This window comes from Stegodyphus dumicola, chromosome 4 (genome assembly GCF_044657685.1).
Source record: "Stegodyphus dumicola isolate Sdum_Otavi_A_Nest chromosome 4, ASM4465768v1".
Classification (NCBI taxonomy): domain Eukaryota; kingdom Metazoa; phylum Arthropoda; class Arachnida; order Araneae; family Eresidae; genus Stegodyphus; species Stegodyphus dumicola.
The window spans coordinates 12,127,631-12,148,656 of NC_140771.1; the positions used below are offsets into that span (position 1 = coordinate 12,127,631).

General features: G+C 33.5%; 1 protein-coding gene across 3 annotated transcripts in view; it reads right to left on the bottom strand.

The window, feature by feature from the left end:
* LOC118191485 (receptor-type tyrosine-protein phosphatase F-like) overlaps positions 1–21,026 on the bottom strand; it is a 103,324-nt gene that overhangs the window by 40,602 nt on the left and 41,696 nt on the right. For all 3 annotated transcript variants that reach the window (XR_015040579.1, XM_085814559.1, XM_035362289.2), the window contains exons 8-12: positions 17,970–18,248; positions 12,286–12,561; positions 10,899–11,016; positions 7,810–7,911; positions 1,385–1,466 (exon numbers count right to left, since the gene is read on the bottom strand). Coding sequence is in view for 2 of the 3 variants with exons in the window: in XM_085814559.1 (XP_085670685.1) it covers positions 1,385–1,466; positions 7,810–7,911; positions 10,899–11,016; positions 12,286–12,561; positions 17,970–18,248 (857 nt within the window). In the remaining variant the exon portion in view is untranslated. The remainder of the gene's footprint in view (positions 1–1,384; positions 1,467–7,809; positions 7,912–10,898; positions 11,017–12,285; positions 12,562–17,969; positions 18,249–21,026) is intronic.

Genomic DNA, 21,026 nt, shown 5'->3' on the forward strand with positions numbered 1-21,026 from the left:
TATATAGAGATTAAATGTAGTGAAATCTTCGTTATATAACTACTACCGTTCAAACGACTTTGATCTTCTATGGAGACGATTACATTGGGGAATAATACTGTCAGGGAAGTTGGATGCTGTTACTTAATTATGGTTTCAAAAATAAATAGTCATTTCAAGGTTAGTTTTCTCTAGAATACAGCTGTGATGAGGAATTTTATTGTTCGGATTTGATCAGCTGGTGACGTCATAAGATGAAAATAAATAACTACCGAATAAAACTCTCCATCATCCAGAAACAAACTACTGATTTGATCAAAAATGTATAAAACATTAATCTTAGATACATTTTAGCTTTAATAATGGCCTAGCATGTTAAAACGAACTTCATTTTACGATGAGATGAAATTAAATAGGTAATTGAAACTCTGAAAGAATAAAGAAGAGAAGTTATATTTATGAGAAATTTCGGTACTTTTCCGTTTTGCCGGCGCAAACGATAAAGTCGCCAATAATGGTACAACCGATGCCAAACGGAATATTCTCGCTGGTAACCTTTTACGCCTCATTTTCAAAACAAGTCGCAGCTTTTTCTTATCAGATTGATTGTTTCTTTCAATACTGGCATATAATTGCACAGAATTTTTATCAGATAGTTCAGTTTCATGTCTAAGGCCATTTTCGGTAATTAAGTCAATTAGGATGCAATCACAGCGCTTACCCGAAGCCGAAAATATAGAAAAGGTAAAGTCAAGGGTTAAATTCATCAATTCTAATAAGAATGCATTAGCGAAGTAAAGCACTGCAATTTTACATAATTCCTGAGTAAGCTATTCGTACGAATTGAAAAATTTCTTGCATTTAAACTTGTATTCCAAACTAAGATTTAACTTGAAATTAATGTAGATAATTACTGAGAGCATTAGATTTTTGTAAAGTAGTTTACGTGACATGAGATCGCTTGGGGTCACGTGATATGAACCGGCGAATCAGGATGTTGAACCATGAAAGCATAGTAAATTCTTAAATTAATGTCTTTTTACAAATTTATTGTCTTTATTTATTGGCTTTTTATAAAATTTTAAGCGATATTAAAATGTTTATGCCTTCAAAAAAAGAATTCTTAGAACTAACATTTTTTTAAATATTTTTTATGTGTATACTGTATGTTGTCGCCAATAAAGTCTGCTTGGCGAGATTTGCGCCGGCCAAACGGTAAAGTACCGAAACTTCTTTTAAATACCTCACGGTAATCTGTCCCAGGAAATCAACTAAAGATTATTCTAGTAGAAAGTTCGAAACATTTTCGGTTGGTATCAAATATTAAAATAATATTCATGAAAATAGGAATTGTTCTATTGTGAAAGCAAGTAAAATTTATAAGGCTAAATGTTTAATAACTCACTTCAAACTCTCGGGCGAAGCCTAAGCGCCCATTCCTCATTAAAGTGTTCACATGACTCTCGAAATTAGCTACAGTCGGAGTTCTGAAAATGGAAAAATAATTTTGAATGCTCATGTTGTATTGACTGCTCGTAGTGGAGTTACAGTTATTTTCGCAGAAATTTATCAGAAGCGATATATTCATGCAACTTTCAAATCGATGGTGCTACTTTGGTAGACGGTTGCAAGGATTTGACGATTTTTTTTGACGAGCAATACGACTTATGGTAAACCCATTGCTAGACAAGTTGTTTATGGTAACCGATACTTCGTTGTCATTTTATTATGCATAAATTCCGTGTTTTAAATATTATTTATGACTTCAAAATAATAAAAATTAATTTAATTTTGCATTTTTATTTGAAATAAAAATTTTATTGTTTATGATAATTTATTGAATTTTATGTTGTGAATGATGTAATGAATGACGTCACATTATTTTAAAAGTAATTGGTTTTAATATCTATAAATTTAATCTAATGTTTTAAACATTATTTATGGGTGTTAAATATTAAAATACAATTTAATTTTGCATTTTTTTTAAATATGATTTTATTATCAGTGATTATTTAAATAATTTTAATTCCATGCGTGATGTAATCAGCTCCCTGATTGGTTACTGAATATTTGTGCATTACCGCGCCATTTTAAAATTTTATTATTCATCTCTTCAAATTCCTCAGATTTCAAAGCGAATGGATGTGTCCGTTTCGAAGATGAATGTTGTTATTGGTAATTAATTACCAAGAATTATTGGTATCGGAATAAAAAAATTGCCCTTTGAGACCTTATTTTGGCCAACCTGGCTTTCCTAATCAAAGATTTATTTATAAATTGTTAATAGCGTCAGAGGAAATTTATTTTAAATTTTTGGAGAAAACCTCGCTAATTGCTTCTTCAATGTAGTGCGAGAGATGTGGATCACAGATGAAGATAGTTAGAAGACCTTTTCTTATTTTATTTTTTTTTAAGTTTCGAATACTTTATTATGCGTAAAATGCGTAAAATACGTAAAAACAGCATTTTTCAAGATGACTGACGACTGTAAAAATCGCGCCAACAATTGCGCCAATATAAATCGCCAAAAATCCGTGTAACCGTCTACCAAAGTAGTACCAAATCGAACAAAGCAAAAATACTAAAATGTCTCGACTGCTTTACTTTAAGTTTAAATCACTAAATATTCGAAACACCTGAGTTAATATAAATATCATTGCCTGGAAATATACCTTAACAAAAAATTTAACAAAATCCATATGCTTTTTACAGAATATCGGTGCTTATATATCGGAAACTACGAATTAATTAGATTGAATAAATAGCCAAAATTAGGGTCTAAGATCGAAGCTCCTCAGAGAAATGGCCTAAAATAACAGCAATTTTTGTTGTCATTTGTTGCGTTGAATCTATCTGAATATTATTTCATTCAGTCGTTCTCGCCTTTAAATTAAATATGACTCCATTCTATAACACTTGAAAAGAAATATTTTCAATAAACAATTGCATTTTCTTGCTTAAGGTATGTGTGTGTGTGTGTGTATTGAGAATACGGCAAAGCACACTAGGGCTATCTGCCTAAGGGGAGGGATGCCTTTCGTGGAGGACTTTCTAAGGGAAACTGGCTCGTATACACGTTACACATGGGGAAAACCACGAAAACGCCCATGCAGCCAGCCCGTTCGCGGGATTCGAACCTCGGACCGAACTACCAGTGTTCAGCGATTTTACCGCTCGGCCGCTGGTGGGCTTTTCTTGTTTAAGAAAGCCAAAATTTATTTGCTTACACACTTAAGGAAACCAAAACATTATTCTAAGCTTTCTTACTGTTGCCAAACTACAAAAACAAAACTCTGTCTAAAAAGGAACACAACGGCTATTGAATAGCGTTTAACAAATACAAATCATGGAGCTCACAGCATCATTTATTAATTCAACATCTAACGTTTAAATTTAATCGCAGGCCAAAAAGATTATTCAACATTGATTTCTATTGCTTCCTATTACTCTTTTATTTATAACCTGGTCTTAGGCGGTAGATAATTTATTTTTTTCCTAGTTTAAAAAATTAATTATTAATGCTGCTTTGGCACTTCGTTAAAATTATTCACTAAATTATATTCAAAATTTTAAATTTAAGTATATTGTTATGGTTTTTGCATTTATTTAGCTTTTTTTAGAAGAATTTGTAATTAAATTATTTTATATTCTCGTAAAATGCAGCACGAGACTTATTTCAAGACAAAGCTACGCCGAAAAACTTAAAATACAGGAGCACACGCATTTAACATTTTTATTAAATCGATATCTCGTAATTGTACTCTTGCTATCCAGAAAATACGAGAATATTCTCGTGCACAATTAAAAAGCTTATAAAAGCGGGATCAAAACATCACAATTCAGTTGTTTACTTATTGCTGTTATTGATTGTAACGAATTCGCGGTGAAATCGGATTAGCTTTCTCTGTTTTGAATTGTATTCTGTAAAACGTTTTAGTAGTTTAAAATATAACTACTGAGAGATATTGCAATATTGTACGATTTTCTCTGAAGAAATTCAAGCATTTTGTATTTATTCTTGTGATAAGAATAAATTTTATTCACTTTTCATCGGAATTGTGCATTCAATTCATTACGAACATGTACGCACGCAACAGTATATATATATATATATATATATACATAAAAACCAATGGTTTAAGAACTTTAAATTAAGAACTATTGTGCTATTGCTACCAAAATTACAGATATATATTTAATTTTGAATTTAATTATTATCTCACAGGAACATTTTAAACATTTGATTCATTTGGATGATTTTATAATACATTTGTCATATGTTCAGGTAAAAGTTAATAACATTTTTAGTGGTTTATATTTAACAAAATTTGATATGCATTTCTCACACATCTAAATTAGTTTAATTGCATATTAAATTAATTTCCTTTATTTAAGTTAAATATATTGAAATACTCTTCCTAGGAGATAATAATGAAATTCTGAAATTAAATTTATATATATATGTGTAGTTTTTAATCCTTTTACGGCATTATTTTTAATTGAATGTCTATGGTGTGATTATTTACCAAATTAGATTTTTTTGTTCTTCGATATGTTATCTTAGCAGTTTTCTCAGTCTTATGGAAACTTACAAACATAACGACCGTTCGCCCATTTTATAGATGATTCTTCGTTGCTATTAAAACAAATTGTTTGCTTGAAAATTACATTTTTAACTGCAATTGTATTTTTGCAAGTCTGTTGCTTGACAGTTTCGTTTTCATGCAAAATGGCGCTTTTAAAGATTTGGAGCAGTGGATGGAAGGCTATGTTTGTTCTTTTTCGAAGAATATTATTCGTATCTAGTTAATTAAAACCGCCGTGAAAGCCAAAGCTTTTCGATATCTAAAGCTTCGATAAGTAATATTGCCAACAAGAAAGGAATAAATGTCTTTAGCTGGAAAAATTCTTCCAAATACATACCCACAGAAAAAAATGGAATGTATCGAATGTTGCAAAACTAAGATCATTAATATTAAACAAAATCCGCCAAATCAAAGTGTCGAGACATTAGGTATTTTTGGAAGCCGGAGAGATCGAAAAATTAGCAATTCGCCGTGAATCGAACCACGAACCTCTGAAATACCGGCTTAGCGTGATGACCACTACACCACGAAGGCACGCTTGGAAGGCGGGAGAAATACCTTACATACTCCCCTTTTAAACGGCGACTGGGGTTATTTAGGGGACCCAATCGCCAAATCCTGGGTGTGGAAAGTCATCATCCACAACTCTTTAGTTCGGGCGCCACTGTAGAGACATTAGGTACTCTTGGAAGCAGGCAAGATGAAAAATAAGCAATCGACTTCGCCGGGAATCGAACCACGGACCTCTGGATACCGGCCCAGCGTGCAGAACCACTACACCACAAAGGCATGCTAGGAAAGTGGGAGAAATACCTTATATACTCCCCTTTTTAAAGGGCGACAAGAGTTTTCAGGGGACCCAATCGCCAAATTCTGGATGTGGAGAAACCTCATCCAACACCCTTTTAGTTCGGGCGCCACTGTAGAGATATTAGGTTAATTGGAAAAGCCGGAGAGATGAAAAATTAACAACGCCTTCGCGGGGAATCGAACCACGGACCTCTGAAATACCGGCCCTGCGTGCAGAACCGCTACAGTACGAAGGGACGCTAGGAAGGCGGGAGAAATACCTTATAAAAGGACAGTTGCAAAATCGTTAAAATGTTCAGAGCTACCTGTAAATAAGGGACTTAATGCTGAATTGAATCTTAAAAGGGTTAAAAAACATAATGTGCATCGTCTCTGCGCGACATGTCGTCAAACGCAGAAGGCGCTGCAGAATTCTTTATAAGAAATATTTATCCGGACAAAAATGGAAAAATGTTATCACAGTGGAAGAAACTTGGATGATTGCACTAAAAATAGGTTCATTTATTATCATCAAAGGGGAGAAAAGTCTTAAAATATGGTTCAAAGAATCTAAAAAAGGTTTTCAGAGGGATTTATGATTGTATCTGGTTTTTCATATAACAGTAAATTAAAAATAAAGAGAATGCAGAAAACAATAAGATCAGCTCCACATATTATCGAGAACATATTTTATACCCAGTTTTCAAATATGAAATACCTTCTGTTTACACACAGTGCCATCAATCAGTTAAAATGAACCAAGACAAAGCAAACAGCGACATTTCGAAATAATCCATCCTGGAAAAAATGCAACAAGAAACGTGTATCAAAGCTTTACTCTTCACTCATATATCTTCTGAGGTATCACCCATAGAATTTTACTCTAAAAAGTGGATATGTCGACCTACAAGCCTCCTTCGATTTCAAAGCTGTTGACGAGGGATGGGATAAAATACCTCTTCAGATACAGCAAAAGGCTTTATTGTCTTGGATATTATAGTGTAGAAAGATAATGAAAAATAAGAGTTATCAAATAAAACATTTAAAACACAAAAACGTTAGGTAAAATATTTCTGTAAATACAATGAAATTCGTCTAGAAAGTGTACGAACAGTATGTGTAACTTATCAAGAAAGCAACTTTGAAAATGACAGAAGTGTTAAACTGAGTAATTGTAGCTTCAAGTTTTCATTGGGCACGTTTAAAGAATGCTATAAAAATTCTGCTTGTGAATTTTCCTCTAGCTAACTGTTATGATCAGTAACAAACAGTGCATGGACAGAAGAGTTATGGCAATTGATGCGGTATTTGGAAGTGACTGAGAATAATGCAAAAGTGCCTTCTGTGAAAACATGAATAGGTAGTAAACGTCAACCATTACTGTGAATAGCTAAAATCAAATATTTAGATAAAATCTCTACGTTTATCTACAAAATAAGTGTTTCAGAATTTACTTCGCAATTTTTTATATAGATATTTTGAGTTTTTATATATTTTTGCCTTGTGGGAAAGTGAGAACTAATTAATTGAATGAGAAATACTGAATCGTCTGTGAAGAACTGCTTCTTTTTTTGCTGTCGTTGTTCTTTGCTTAATTTCTTTTATACATCGTTTTAGATTTATTATAGTATTTAAATAGAACATGTGGCAACGATTAGAGAATTCTTCAAATGATATCAATTTATCTGCATTCTGATTTATAATATGGACGAAATGTAACGCTGTCGCCAGAGTGTCGCTGTGGTAAACAAATATAGTGAATTTTAAACAGTGCATTTATTCTGTTATGGTTTATGCGATATCGACGAAGTAGATTTAATTCAATCCGATAAGTTTAAATGAAATGCAAGAAAAAATGAGTGTAATTTAATATTTCGTACAAGGAAGTCATGTGGTGCACACATCATATTTTTTTAAATATGTATAATGCTATTTTCAGTTACGTAGAAAGAATAAATGAACAGAATAGGCTCCTATTTACTTCCCTTTGAATTTCAGATGATGATATAATTTTACAGGAATTTCATCAAAATGGATACTTTATGTCTTAACATTCTGTTCTAAGTTCATGGTGAAAGCAGAAAATGTTTTTTGAAAATTTTTCGTATTTAATGCGACGTTTTTAATTAGCCCATTTTATCTAGAGATCATTAATTTGTATTTATTAGTATAATATCATTAATTAGTATTTATTAGTATAATGCACAAATACTATATAAAACTATTGATTAATTTTAGACCAAAGGAGGTAATTAGTATTAATTTTTTTACTGTTCACTTTTTTAAAAATTTTAAGAAAAATATGAAAAAGTTTCAGCGATTTGTTAATTTTTCTAATAAAACTAAAAAAATATTGAAAACTGTTTGAATGGCAATTATTTAATTGTATACCATTGTAGATTAAGAAGCTAAAATGTTATCTACGTATAAAATAATTCAAATTAGACATACATACTCGGGTTCTGATTCTACAGACAAGACTTGAAGTGGTACTGGAGGATCAAGTCTCCTTATTTCTGGCAGAGAGGTCGGTTTAGGAACTCGTTCGGTCTTTGAACTAAAGGAAATAAAATGAACATTAACAAATGTTTACTTTTCTTGTAAAATTTAGCTCTAAAATTAGAATTTTACTCCTTTTAATTTCCTATTCTTAAGCCTGTAACATTCTTTCATGACGGGGCATTAATAATAGTACGGAACGTTTAGTAATTTCAAAATTCGCTCACTCATAATTCTTGCAATTTCAAAATTCTCTCACTTTTAGAAGAGCAGAATATTCAATATCAACACTGCAAGATAAATTAAAATTCTTCTTCAGTTTATCAGTAAATGAAATAATATAATGTGTTTGTTATAAATTTAAAATCATAGCTTCATTGCTGAAATCATTTAAAAAACAATTTATCTATATCAAATATTGTTGCCCTACGTTTTGATTTGATTAAAGTAAACAACAACTAAAACAACATAAAAAAACCTAAAGTGCAAAATTATTACTGAAGACTAAAAAATTATTGTATAAAATAAGCTAAAAATTATTGCATACAATTTCGAATAATCTCTGGTTAAGTAAACTTTTTCTGCTGTATTTCTTGAGCAAACAAAGCACATGATGCAACCCGAACACATATACATAAATGTGGATAATAGTAATTTATCATATCATCTTAATAAAAATTGGTTATAGAAAAGTAGATTAGAAATCAAAGTAATATTTAACGTCGGAAAAAGTGTGTCGAGAAATGTCCATAACAGAGCTTAAACTGCGGCAGTAACCGGTTTCAGTATTTCTTAACTCAGATAAACCGTAATTCTAGTCGGAGTGCCCTATAGAACGCTCTAGTCCTTCTCTCATGTAAATGAACCACAATTTCAGCAGAAACTTTCTTTCATCTTTTTATTTGAGCAATAAAATGACATTTAAAATCAATTCTAACTTCTGAACTGATACCTTTCTTTCCCTGGGAAACAAACCCTTTGACGGAAGTTGAGACTTTTAAGGAAAAAAAAGTCTCCTCCCCATGTCAAATTTCAGAAAACCATGTTATACTCCAGGAAATGCAATGAATTTTTCAAAGCGGATAGCATTTTCATTCTAAAGCTAGTACCTTCTCGCAAAAATCGAGCAGCTGCAGAATTTTGGAACAGTGGAACCGAATACGGAGGAAGAATATTGTCGCTTGTTACTTTGTTCTCAATGAATTCATGGATTCGGGGAATTTTTTTCTCCCTATCACATACTGTTTGAGAGCTGGAATTACATTGGCAAGGGATAGGAATTATAAAGTTTTGGACACTTTGTCCACTTTGTTTTCCCATACGTCTCCTTTAAAACATGCATACGTCATACCCATACGTCTCCTTTAAAATTTCCTTCCGTACTCTCATATAGTTTCTAGCATTCGCCACATTCTCATCGGCGATGCTTTAATTGTTTTACGCATTTTCACTGATAGATATGTTAATTACAGACATTGTCTCGGAAAAGTTACATGAAGTGAACCAATTACATGGATCGGTTAGAAAATAGACCAATTACATGGACAAATAGCAGCTGCATATGGGCGGACATACTGATCAAGGATCTCGTCTCGATATCTCACCTCACACAGGTCAAAGCTCCTTCTTGGAACACATGCAGGCCAGTGTGACTACCGAGAGAGATAGTAGCCCACACTATTATTCGACCACCTCTGCAACTGTGTCTTTCCACAATCTGGGATTGGTTGTAACTGGAGCGTTGTTCCCTCCGGATCAGCTGACAACCTGAATCCCTCTCCAGTGTGATCCTGGACTGATCTGTGAATAAAACAGACGCCCATTGTTGACCGGTCCAGGAGAAGAGGTCTCTTACCCAACATGAACGGACAAGGGGACACAAACACTTGGTCGTCTTACATACAGTCCTGTATTGCGCAGGCATCTGCTCACTGTAGTAGCCGAGATTCTTGTTCCTTTTGCTACTAAATGATCTGCCATGTGCTGTTTCACAATAATGTTGCTCCTCCTTCCGAGGAAAGAGCTACATAGCGGTCTCCCGCATGTGTTGCAACTCTTGGTCTGCCTGGAACATATATTATAGACGCAGAGTCCTTGGATTCAAACCGATTCCATAGTCGGTGGACCACGCTACGAGAGACATTGAGACGCCTAACAGCACTAGGTTATGATATTCCCATTTGCATCCTTAAATGATTTCGCTCGCCAATTACCCGTCACCTCAATTGAAACGGGCAGATGATTTCTCCTGGAAATTGATAGACTCTCCTGAATATTGTCACCGAAACTGCAAGTAACAACTGAAGATCAACACTCGTGAACAAAACTTATACGCTATATTGATTTATACGCTATACTTATACGTTATATTGATACGAATTTTACGCTATATTGATTCATTTCTATAAAATAAAGTGGTAGAGTGAATTTCTATAAATAAAGTTTTTGCAAATATATTCTAAATTTCGTTACTACCATGTATATAAACTGTGAATTTTAATGTTACTAACACTTTTGTAATGGTGAATTTTAAAAAACTTGCTGTTCCTTAAATTTTAGAAAGCAGTGTATATACCATTTTTATACGCTCGATGGAAGGAATACATACAAATTTAAGGACAACTTGCATATTATGATGAATGTAAAGTGTTATATAAATCCGTTTAATAATGAAAATTAATGTTTCTCAGTAAATACTATTTTTAGACAAATCAAATCTTTTCTAAACGCGGATTCTGAAGGAAATGGTTCAGAATTTAAAATCACGTTTTTAATGTCATATCCATACATTAATTGACTAAATAATTAATATTTCAAGAAAAAAGTTTTATTAATGATTCTTTATTAACGGAAATTGTATAAAGATTGAAAAGATAGTTTTCTAATATCCGGAAAATTTCATATCAAAATTAGCATTATATACCTCTTACTTCTTAGCTAAATCTGGTTCGAGATTCAAGAGTGGTTAATGTTAATGTACAATTCATTTTAACAAAACATCTTTACTATTAAATAGGAGTTTGCTTATAAATGTTTCATACTTACATCATGGGAGACTTTAATCCACCTTTTTTCCTGATCATAAGTATTGCGATAACAATAAGGATAACACATAACCCAGACAGTCCTACTGCTAAACCCCAAATTAATGCAGAAGTATTATCTATAAATAATAAATTAATCATATATTAACAAATACACTTGTGCACGCAAATTCTAAATTATTAAACAGAGATATCAGAATATAATTATCTGTACCCTTCTGGGTACAGATAATTATATTCTGATATCTCTGTTTAATAATTTATTCTGATAACAGCTAAAAAATCCAGCTGTTATCACAGAAGATATGGTTCAGATAATGGTTGGTCTCTTTTCTCAATCACTTCCAGTTTGGGTGCACTTCTTTAAACTAGCGGTATGTGGATCGTAATACTTGCAAAAATCGTCATTTTTTAACTCTTAAACAATAACTTGGACTAATCTATTCACGTAGAGCCCTCATAATAATTTTCGAGGTATTAGAGCAGGTAGAGCAGGAATTTGAAACTAAATCAGAAGAATCTGGAGCAAAATAGATTTATTCCTGAATCTCCAGTAGTTACGAATATCTTAGTCTTGAGGGTTACAAATAAATGCTCCAACTTCTCGAAAACATTATCTGAGGTAGCGGTAGTCAGGAAGTTTACTGAGACGTATTCATACCTTAAAATTATACTAGAGAAGCGATGTCAATTACGACGCTATTTGCTGTCATCCAGTCACGCATGAAAATCTCTTATAATGAGTTGTAGGACAGTAGCAATGGCATCAAATATCGCGAATTTTACGCAAAATTTTCGTGGTACAAATTATCAACAAACTTGGTTTAAGAAGTAAACATTTTACGATTGCCTTGCTTGTTAAACCTAACTAAACCTTGTTAAACCTGAATGCTTGCTTGTTTAACATGTCTAAGTTAGTTTAACATTTGCTGATGGTAGATTTACTTTTAGTGTAGTACTGATTTAATTGAATATAAATTTTGTGTCCTTAGAGATCCATGAATTATTTTTTGGCTAAATCCATGAAACACAACTCCAAAGATTGAAAGGCTACGTGATGTTTTTATAGTTTTCTTTTTGTGCAACGTAGTATATACGTGAGAGCTTTTTAGAAACTCTTTCAGAAAAGCATTTACGCTTAGGTAGACAAATCTAAGGTAGATTCTTAATACTTAACAATCTAACCATCAGTAACTTGCTAACGTCATCTTCTCATCATAAAAACCAAACGCGGATATTTCCCTCTTCCTCCCATTTACCTTTAGCTTGAAATTATTTTCACATGTTTAATAACGTTTTCTTAATTAAAATTGGAAAGGATTTGAGCAACGATTAGAATTAATTCTGCAACAACTTCAGTGAGCCGGAAACAATCTAGGAAAACATACCTTTTTTAGCAGTCTGGACATATAAAATACTTGTCCACTGTCCTCTTCCAGCCACAGACTGTGCACATACTTGAAGAGAGTAGTTCGTAAAGTCTTTTAATCCCTCAATTTTGAACGAAGTCCCGTTCGTTTCCTCCGACCCTAGCTGGACGTTGCCATCTTTCCAGCGCACGATATACAATAGAGTTGGCCCATTAGGATGCTCAGGTATAACCCATTGTAGTAGAATACTAGAATGCGTTACTTTAGCCCTTAGATCACGTGGTTGACTTGGAGCTGAAATATGAGGGGTAAAAAATAAATAAATATAAATAAATTTTGTGTACATATATTAGCTGTAGAATTTTAACGCTACTACTATATCAATGCTATTATAGAAGTATGATTTTATGGTATTATTATTATATTGCTGTAGTTACCATATGTATTTGAAAAATTAAAATACATTGCTTTTAAAATCATAAGAATTAAAACTGAGGATACATTTAATGGAAAAATGAAAAGCATAATCCTTTTTCGACTCGTATGCCTTCAGTGAATAACCCTCACGAAACGTTTAACAGAATATTCCGCTTGGACATGCAATTCTTTTATGGCACATTTTCCATAAGCTATTGTTCTCCTATTTTTCTTTTGTTACAAATAATTGCTTTTAATTTTGGCAAAGAAATACTCAGTTTTCTCGACAATTCGATTTTTGTCAACCTTGTACTGTTGTAAATTAGTTTTTATATTTTAGTTTTATCTTTGAAAACACCTTTCGTTTTCTAGATATTTTAGCAACAATTTAAAATTTGAAAAAGAGTTTAAAAGACAAATAAAACTTGACTTGAAAACGTCTTCACCAAATGATAAAGGAAGGATCAATCTACCATCGGCAAACCTCTATGATCAACAAAGTGCCCATTTTCCATTTTATACTTCCATGCGACCTCTTCCATACACCAACTGGACACCAACCACTGTGCCAGTATGAGATATCTCATGCTTTCATTTTCCTCCGCTCGTACCTGCATGTGCAACTTCCAGATGCTACCGAAAGAAAAACAAAATGGTATAGGATACATTTAATTGAGCTACGAAGCACCGCTGAACAAGTCAGGATAAAACCGACATGTAACCATACTTATGTATAGTATAACTAGAATATTACTGGTATGAAAAAGAAATGAATTTTGAGTGGTGAATTGAACAACTTATTGCTGAAAAACATGTAAACAATGCTTCAGTGTATTACATTCTAAAAACGCGACTAAGGCTGAAATATCTTGAGAACACTATTTAAGGAGCTAATTAAATTATTTAATTTTAAATTTTCTTTTAATTTAATAATTAAATTAATAATTAAAATTTCTTTTAATTTAATAATTAATTTCTTTTTAATAATTAAATTATTTAATTTTAAGTTTTCGAATGTTGATTTTTTTTTAAATTTAAAAACTGAGAGGAGTTGTGTTAAAAATATTTTTCTCTTTACCTCTCTCCCCCTATGTACACAGGTAAGAAAGGTAATGTTTTTGGTTCATAAATTCGATTATGAATTTCCCTTGAATAAGCACATATTGGGGGTATCCACAGCCTGTTTTTACTCTTTTTAGAATGATGTCTGTTTGTAGGTGTGACGATATTTTTGTCCACGATAAACTGTTACATGAAACTTTCGAAAGCTTCCATATTTAAGCCTTCTAAATGCACATAGAAAGTTGATTAGATTTTGGGTAAATTTGAGCAAACGGATGTGGTATTTTACTTGAAGTTCATAAAGGCTTGTTTACTTTAGCGGAACTTTGATTCCAAGAACTCACCGACTCTGCTAAAGAGAAAAAAAAAGTTATCATCAACCTATATATACTACATAGATAAGGGAGGTAGTGCTTTTCTTCCAAAAATTCGATAGTTAATTTTTGGTGAATAAACATTAATTGCACCCACAACCCGTTTTTAATATTTTTACAATGATGTCTGCCTTTCTGTTTGTCTGTATGTATGTCACGAATTTTTTTTCTGTGGTAATGAAATCTTATACGAAAATTCTAAAAATTTCTGTTACCCGTACTTAATTCATAAAAGGAATTGACTGGATTTTCGGTAAAATTGGGAAAATTGGAAGTAGTACTTTACACGAAACCCATAACAGTATTTAATGGACAACCGAGAGTTGTACTTTACTTCAAGTCTATACCAGTTTCTAATGAGAATGTAAAGACTTCTTTTTTTTTTTTTTTTTTTTTTTTTTTTTAAAAGCAGGCAAGATGAAAAATTAACAACCGCCTTCACCGGAAATCGAACCACGGACCTCTGGAATACCGGCCCAGCGTGCAGAACCACTATACCACAAAGGCACGCCAAGAAGGTGGAGAAATACCTTAAAAGAGTTATACTAAAATATAATTCAAAACTCTGAATTTAGTCTATAAGACTTTTATATCAATGGTGACAAAATGCTAGATTTGGCTAAACTGGATAAAACGGAAGTGATATTGTACTTGAAGCTCTGAACGGACTTTTGTAAAAAATATATTGTGGGATAATTAAAAAATTTCTCAAATTTGGTACTTAAAATAAGTATGTAATTGATAAAAACACAGCATATTTATAAGGACTAACTACACTCTTGGAAGCATTCTAAATACAACGAAAATAAGCTCATCATGAAGACGAGCTCTCTTTATGAAGCAACTAAATGCATTAGCTTCAATCCTCAATTTTTATTTCGTTTTACTTTTGTGTAGAATCACCTTTCAAATAAAAAACATTGTGTAAAATACATTAATGCATAATATGATACCGATATAACTGAGAGTGAAATCCTGAAACTCGTTCAACTAATCGAATGGAATGAGCTAATTGAATTCAATTGTGTAATTGACCTCGCTTGCGTCCGATAACACAGATCCCAATGCTTTATTGCAGAATTAGTATCTTCATCGTGGCAAAATTCATATCTCTCGTAATAAACAAAATCTGGTGCAGACAGCATATGAATTCCTTGTACGAAACATTAAATTGTTCGCATTTTTTGCTGCATTTCATTTAAACTTATTTCCTCGAATTTCATTAGAGAGAGATTTCTGATACAATTAATTCAGTTCTGACTTCGCGGTAAGGCAAAAATGCAAAAAACCTCGAAATTTTTTCATTACAAATTTAAAAATATAGAAAAAAAAAATAATACCGCAAATACAGTTAAAACAACCCAAAAAACAATTTTTACAATTAAAATTAGAGTTTTTAAGAAAAAACAAGCAATTCGGCCAGCGAGCAGCAAGGGAAATTTTTTGGTGCACAAAACTGAAAGTTTACTTTCTGTCCCACTCGGTGGAAAAAAAAGCACTGAAGATGCAGAAAATGACTTAATTCACTATTCTGCTAATTTTAAAATGTAAACAAATATGGCTGCTATGGTAAACAAAAATTAGGCATAGCCGCCCTTAAACAACTTTTAAATCGTTAACAATTCTACAAATATTGCATGCATATTAAGTAAAATCATAAAAAAATCTTAACCGGAAGATAAGATTAACATGATTTAATCATTTTTAAACCAAAAAATGCACAATTTACCAAAATGTAAGATTAAAAAAGTGAGCTCCGCGAGCTGACTAACAGAGTGGGTACGTATTAGCTTTACATTTTCTTTTTCAATCATATATACGTACTTATATACGTCACGAAAAAAACCTCTTCTGAATACATTTTAAACCAATTTTATAATTTGGGGGAAGAGAATTCTTTATTCTGTCCTTTCGTACAGATGTGATGCAAAACCATTGTTAAATTGTATTCGATAGCGGTCAAAATAAATATTTTCGTTGAAATATGATACCTGGAATGTTTGGTGATTACAATAACTCCTTTACTTCGTAAAGTAAGTAAAAAACTGAAAAAGAAAGAAAATGTTGACGAAGAATGTTAACAGATTCCTCCCATTACTCCTTCATCGAAACTTTGCTATCTAACAAGTATAATTCGCTAAATTAGAACCGAAAAAATTCGCAAGCGGAAGCACTGCGATTGTCATCTCTGACTTCTGCCTGGATTACGAAAACTGAAATGTACCATGTAGTCTACAAGCAGTCTCTACCATGTAGTCTACAAGAGTATTGGAGATCAAGGAGATTCAATGCGAGTCCGACTCTCAAATTCTTAATAATAGAGAAACAAAAATGGTCGAACTCTGGTCCTCCGCCGCACTGCCCATCCTTTGAAGCCTAATCAGAAACCTTATTCATGAGTATTTCTCCACATAGCAGAGACTTCCGGAGCTCAAAAGACTCAACAAGCTCTCAATAAAGGACTCACGAGCATAACAGAAGACCTGTGGTGGAAGGAGACTCTATTACTAGGATGTGCACTTTGCTGCTTGAGAAATGACTCATCTCTTCGATATTTTGGGCAATAGTTGATTTCAGAAAGATGGATAATGTCCAATACTGGTCGCAACTCCTCGGAAATTCTAATACCGTTGTTTGGATGCAAATAATTTCTCTAGTCAGTGAGTGACAAGCCATAGCCACCAAAATCACTGACTTAAATTTTGTGGGGTTTTTTTTTCGTGTGTGTCAGTTTGAGAATAATGTGCCCTATGTTCCTTCTGCTACAATTAAAGAAATGAAAGAATCCCTCAGGAAACCGCTCGTATTCTCTGGACATAAAATAAGGCGTCCTTTTATCATCGCAAGAAAGTTTGCGCAGGAATGACGGTTTTTATTAGACGTCATCTTCAAATATTAACCATTCCAGCGGTAGTTACATATTGTTACGTTTTATTTTCTTCACAGCTTCGTGCAGATTTGGAGTGAATAACAACGACACGAAGTATCGAAACACACTTTAGTTAGCCAATATTAATCAGGACAGCTCCGAAGTCATGTTTTACAGTCGTCGAAGATCTACTATACACTCGCTGGAACAATCAGCGACACAGCCTTCAGGTTATCAGGCTATCACGGTGGAGACAGCTTCACTGCAAAGCACCAGAGTACAGCTCCCGACTCTGCTCGGTTGTTCTCGGAACTCCACGTACTCTCGAGACTCTCCAAGCTACAACTCGCAATGTACTCGACGACACACAGAGCACAGCTCCCGACTCTTCGGTTCAGTCGTTCCCGAAGCTCAACACACTCTCTCTCGATGATGCACTAACCGCGATACACTAAGAGACTCTTTCGATGCACTCGACGACCCACTCGGCACTCGCTGGCCGGCTGTCAACTCGATCGACTCCGCACGGACTAACTCGAGACACTAACTATCTCGTACTCACTCTCCGTGTACCAGCAGGGTTTATAGAGTTTTGGGCTTGTGTTCGAGAACATTCTGGGCTAAACCGGCTGGATAAGCCGGTAAAAATTCGTTCCAGAAAAGTTCTGCATCCGTCCATGGCATATCGCCGATTTTGTCGCCAAATGGGCGATTTCTCGCCAGATGTGACAACCCTGCCTTCTTTTTCTATTTATGGCAACCTACCGTACCTGTACATTTCGTAACAATATGTAACGGCATCCTCTGTTCTAATTTTTGTTATGATTAAACCTCCTTCAACTATTCATTCTCTTCTCGAGATCTCTATTTCAAAATTAATGTCTCAAGTTATTTAGGAAATTCGTTAAATATTCAATCTCCCTTTTGCAATTTCCTCTTTAAACTAATTTATGTGTAAGCAAAAGATAAAAAGTTCTCACTTGATTCTTTTGTTCTTTCTACTAACTCAGCTGCTGGACCCGAACCAGCGTCAGTTCTAGCTGTGACTTCAAAGAAGTACTTTGTATAAGGGCGCAGTCCTACAGCGTTATATCTTGTGTCGTTAGTTGAGATTCTAGATATTCCTTGGATACCTTGTATGCCCCAAGATACTGAATATTCTATCACGGGACCAGGAACCGGAACTGGAGCTGACCAAATGAGAGTAAGGTTTGTAGCTGTTACCTCCACGGGATGTAAATCTGCAGGAACATTCGGTACTGAAAGAGAACAATTAGATTAGTTCCTGAGCGGTTTGGTGAAATATCTTAAAAGTTACAGAATAATTTCTTAAAACTACTTCTAATTAGTAATATAAATTTATTGAGTTAGAATTTTTTAGGTTGTAAGATGCAATTGTTAATTTGATCTCGAGAATAAGTTGTAAATAATTTCAAACGATATTAAGGAATTATATAAAATACTTACAACATCATGTTTTCTGATTTTGAAACAAAGTCATTATCGGTTTTAATTCTTTTTGTGAAATAAGTAATAAAGTACAATAAACTTTTACTCCTTTTCATGTTTCATGATAAAATTTTGCTCGTGTAATAATATTGTTACAAATTTGGTATTTAAAAAGCTAATGTTAGTTCAATTACAAATTAAATGGTTTTATTTCTCGCGCAGTGCAGCGCGTGACGAATATTAAAAGAAAGCTAAGCCGGAAAATTGAAAATACAAGAGCGCGTGCATTAAATAAATAAATATCTCTTTTTGATTTCGAGAAAGTACTGGAAAATTCTAGCGCGTGATTTTAAAATCTTATAAAAGGAGGAAAACATCTCAGTTTGTTAGTTTTAACTTCGCTATTAAGAAACTACAAGCCTTCATTCCAAGTATAGAGTCATGGTACGCGAATTGGAAAGTGAAGATTAATGCTCAAAAATCTCAATTATTGATCATTCGCAGAAGGAAAAGAAATAAGCAACTGAAGAATCACCTTCTCCTCTTTAATGAAAGAGTTCCTATAGTGAAAAGTGCCAAATATCTCGGAGTCACTCTTAATGATCGTCTTACTTGGACTGACCATATCAACAATGTTCGAACCACTGCACTACAAATTATCAAGTGTTTGCTTCCTATACTCGGTAAATACTCTAAAATGGATTTGGGAAGAAAAGACTTGTTTATCTCTCCACAATTAGACCTATTTTGACTTATGCATCTCCTGCCTGGGCGGCAGCCAAAGACTCATGTGAACAAACTCCAAATCGTTCAAAATAAACTCCTGCGTATTATCACGAACGCACAATTATGTCCGCAACAAGACCCTCCATAAGGACCTCAAAATTGATACCATCGCGGTACATCTGCGGAAACTTAACGATAAATTCTTCAAAAATGCGCAGGAATGTAACTTTATGAATCATTTCAACATATTTCATTATGAAGTTCTCACCGATGATCGATTTCTTCGACCTTTCGCAGCTTACATATTCAGTGGAAACGAAAATTTCCCCACCTAATACCAAGTTAGTGGAAATTTTGATCTGCACATAGTGATTTTACTCTTATTTTCCTTTACTTTACTCCAGAATATTGCTTTTCTTCAATATTCAAGAAGCACTTTTAAAAGTCAGCGCCTGGGAGAGTGACCTCCCACGTGACCTAAGAACTTGAGTTCTATGTTCAGCCTTGTTGTAGGACTTTCTGCATTTTTTAGGACTGAAATTTCTGGTATTCCTTATATTTATCATATTGAAGAACATGAGAAAAATAATGATTTTTCGCTATTGCAACCCATTATTTAATTATTTTACTCTTTTCATCAGTTTTGGACAAGTTTACGCTAAGCGAATCAGAATGCCTGATTCCGCTCACGTGATATGTGACTTATTCTAAGTATACTCTGGGATAAACATTTTGAATTTGTAATATATGTATTTTGTGTTAACATTTGTTCTGCATTTATTTTGTTATTTTGTAACTCTTACTAAAATTATTGCTTTCCTGAAACATCTTCGACTGTTATAATGAAACCATGATTCTGTTAACACCACCCCCATCACGTTATCATGGACTCAGAATTTCAACTTACAGGACTGCTAGACTGTATTATGTGATGAAATTTGGTTTATTCCATATGTTGTTACTCTGATGATTACTAGAAAAATTTCCCTTTTATGTAATTATTTCTGAAAATTTGTACATTTAAGGTTTTCTTCAGCATTTCTAACCTGAAATCTCGCAACGTATTAACGACTTCTTCACACCTCACGTGACAAGGTAGTCAGTCACGCCCTCTCAACATCTGCAATCCTGACTTAGGTCTCACTCATGTATTCTCCTACTTTCAGCGCTCTATAGCAACTAACTCAGACAGCCGGAACAAAACTTGCAAATCCTGCAAGTTAATCAGCGGCGCATCCAGCGGTACTTGGAACGTGAAAGTTTGTTAGTTGTTGCTTAGTTTGTTATTGTTTAGAAAACTGCCGTTGTTGATTATAGCGAATTCGCGGATTAGCGTTCTTTAGCTGTTTTGAATTACGTTCTATTGTACATTTAAGTAGTTAAAAGATAACTACTGTGAGATATTGTAATACTGCATGATAATTTGAGAAAATTTAAGCATTTTTGTTGTGATAATAATAAATTTTTGTTCAATTTTCATCGGACTTGTGCATTCATTTCATAACGAACCCGTACGTACGCAACAATTTTTGGTGTCAGGAGTGGGGTTTGAATGCCAATAACAAGAGCGATGGAAGAGCAATTAAGGCATTTAATATCAGCCTTTGCCTCATTTAAAGAAGAAATGAAATTGGGCCAGGAATCCGTTAAGGAAGAAATGAAATTGGGCCAGGAATCCGTTAAGGACGAAATGAAAGCCGTTCAAGCTGGTCAAGAAGAAATGAAAAGAGAAATTACCTGCATAATAGAAAATAAATTTGAAGCTATGGAAGGCAGAATTGACACAGTTGAAAATAAAGTTGGACAAATTGAAGAAAAAGTTTCTTCTGTAAAAGATCAAATTGAAGAAAGAGTTTCTTCGG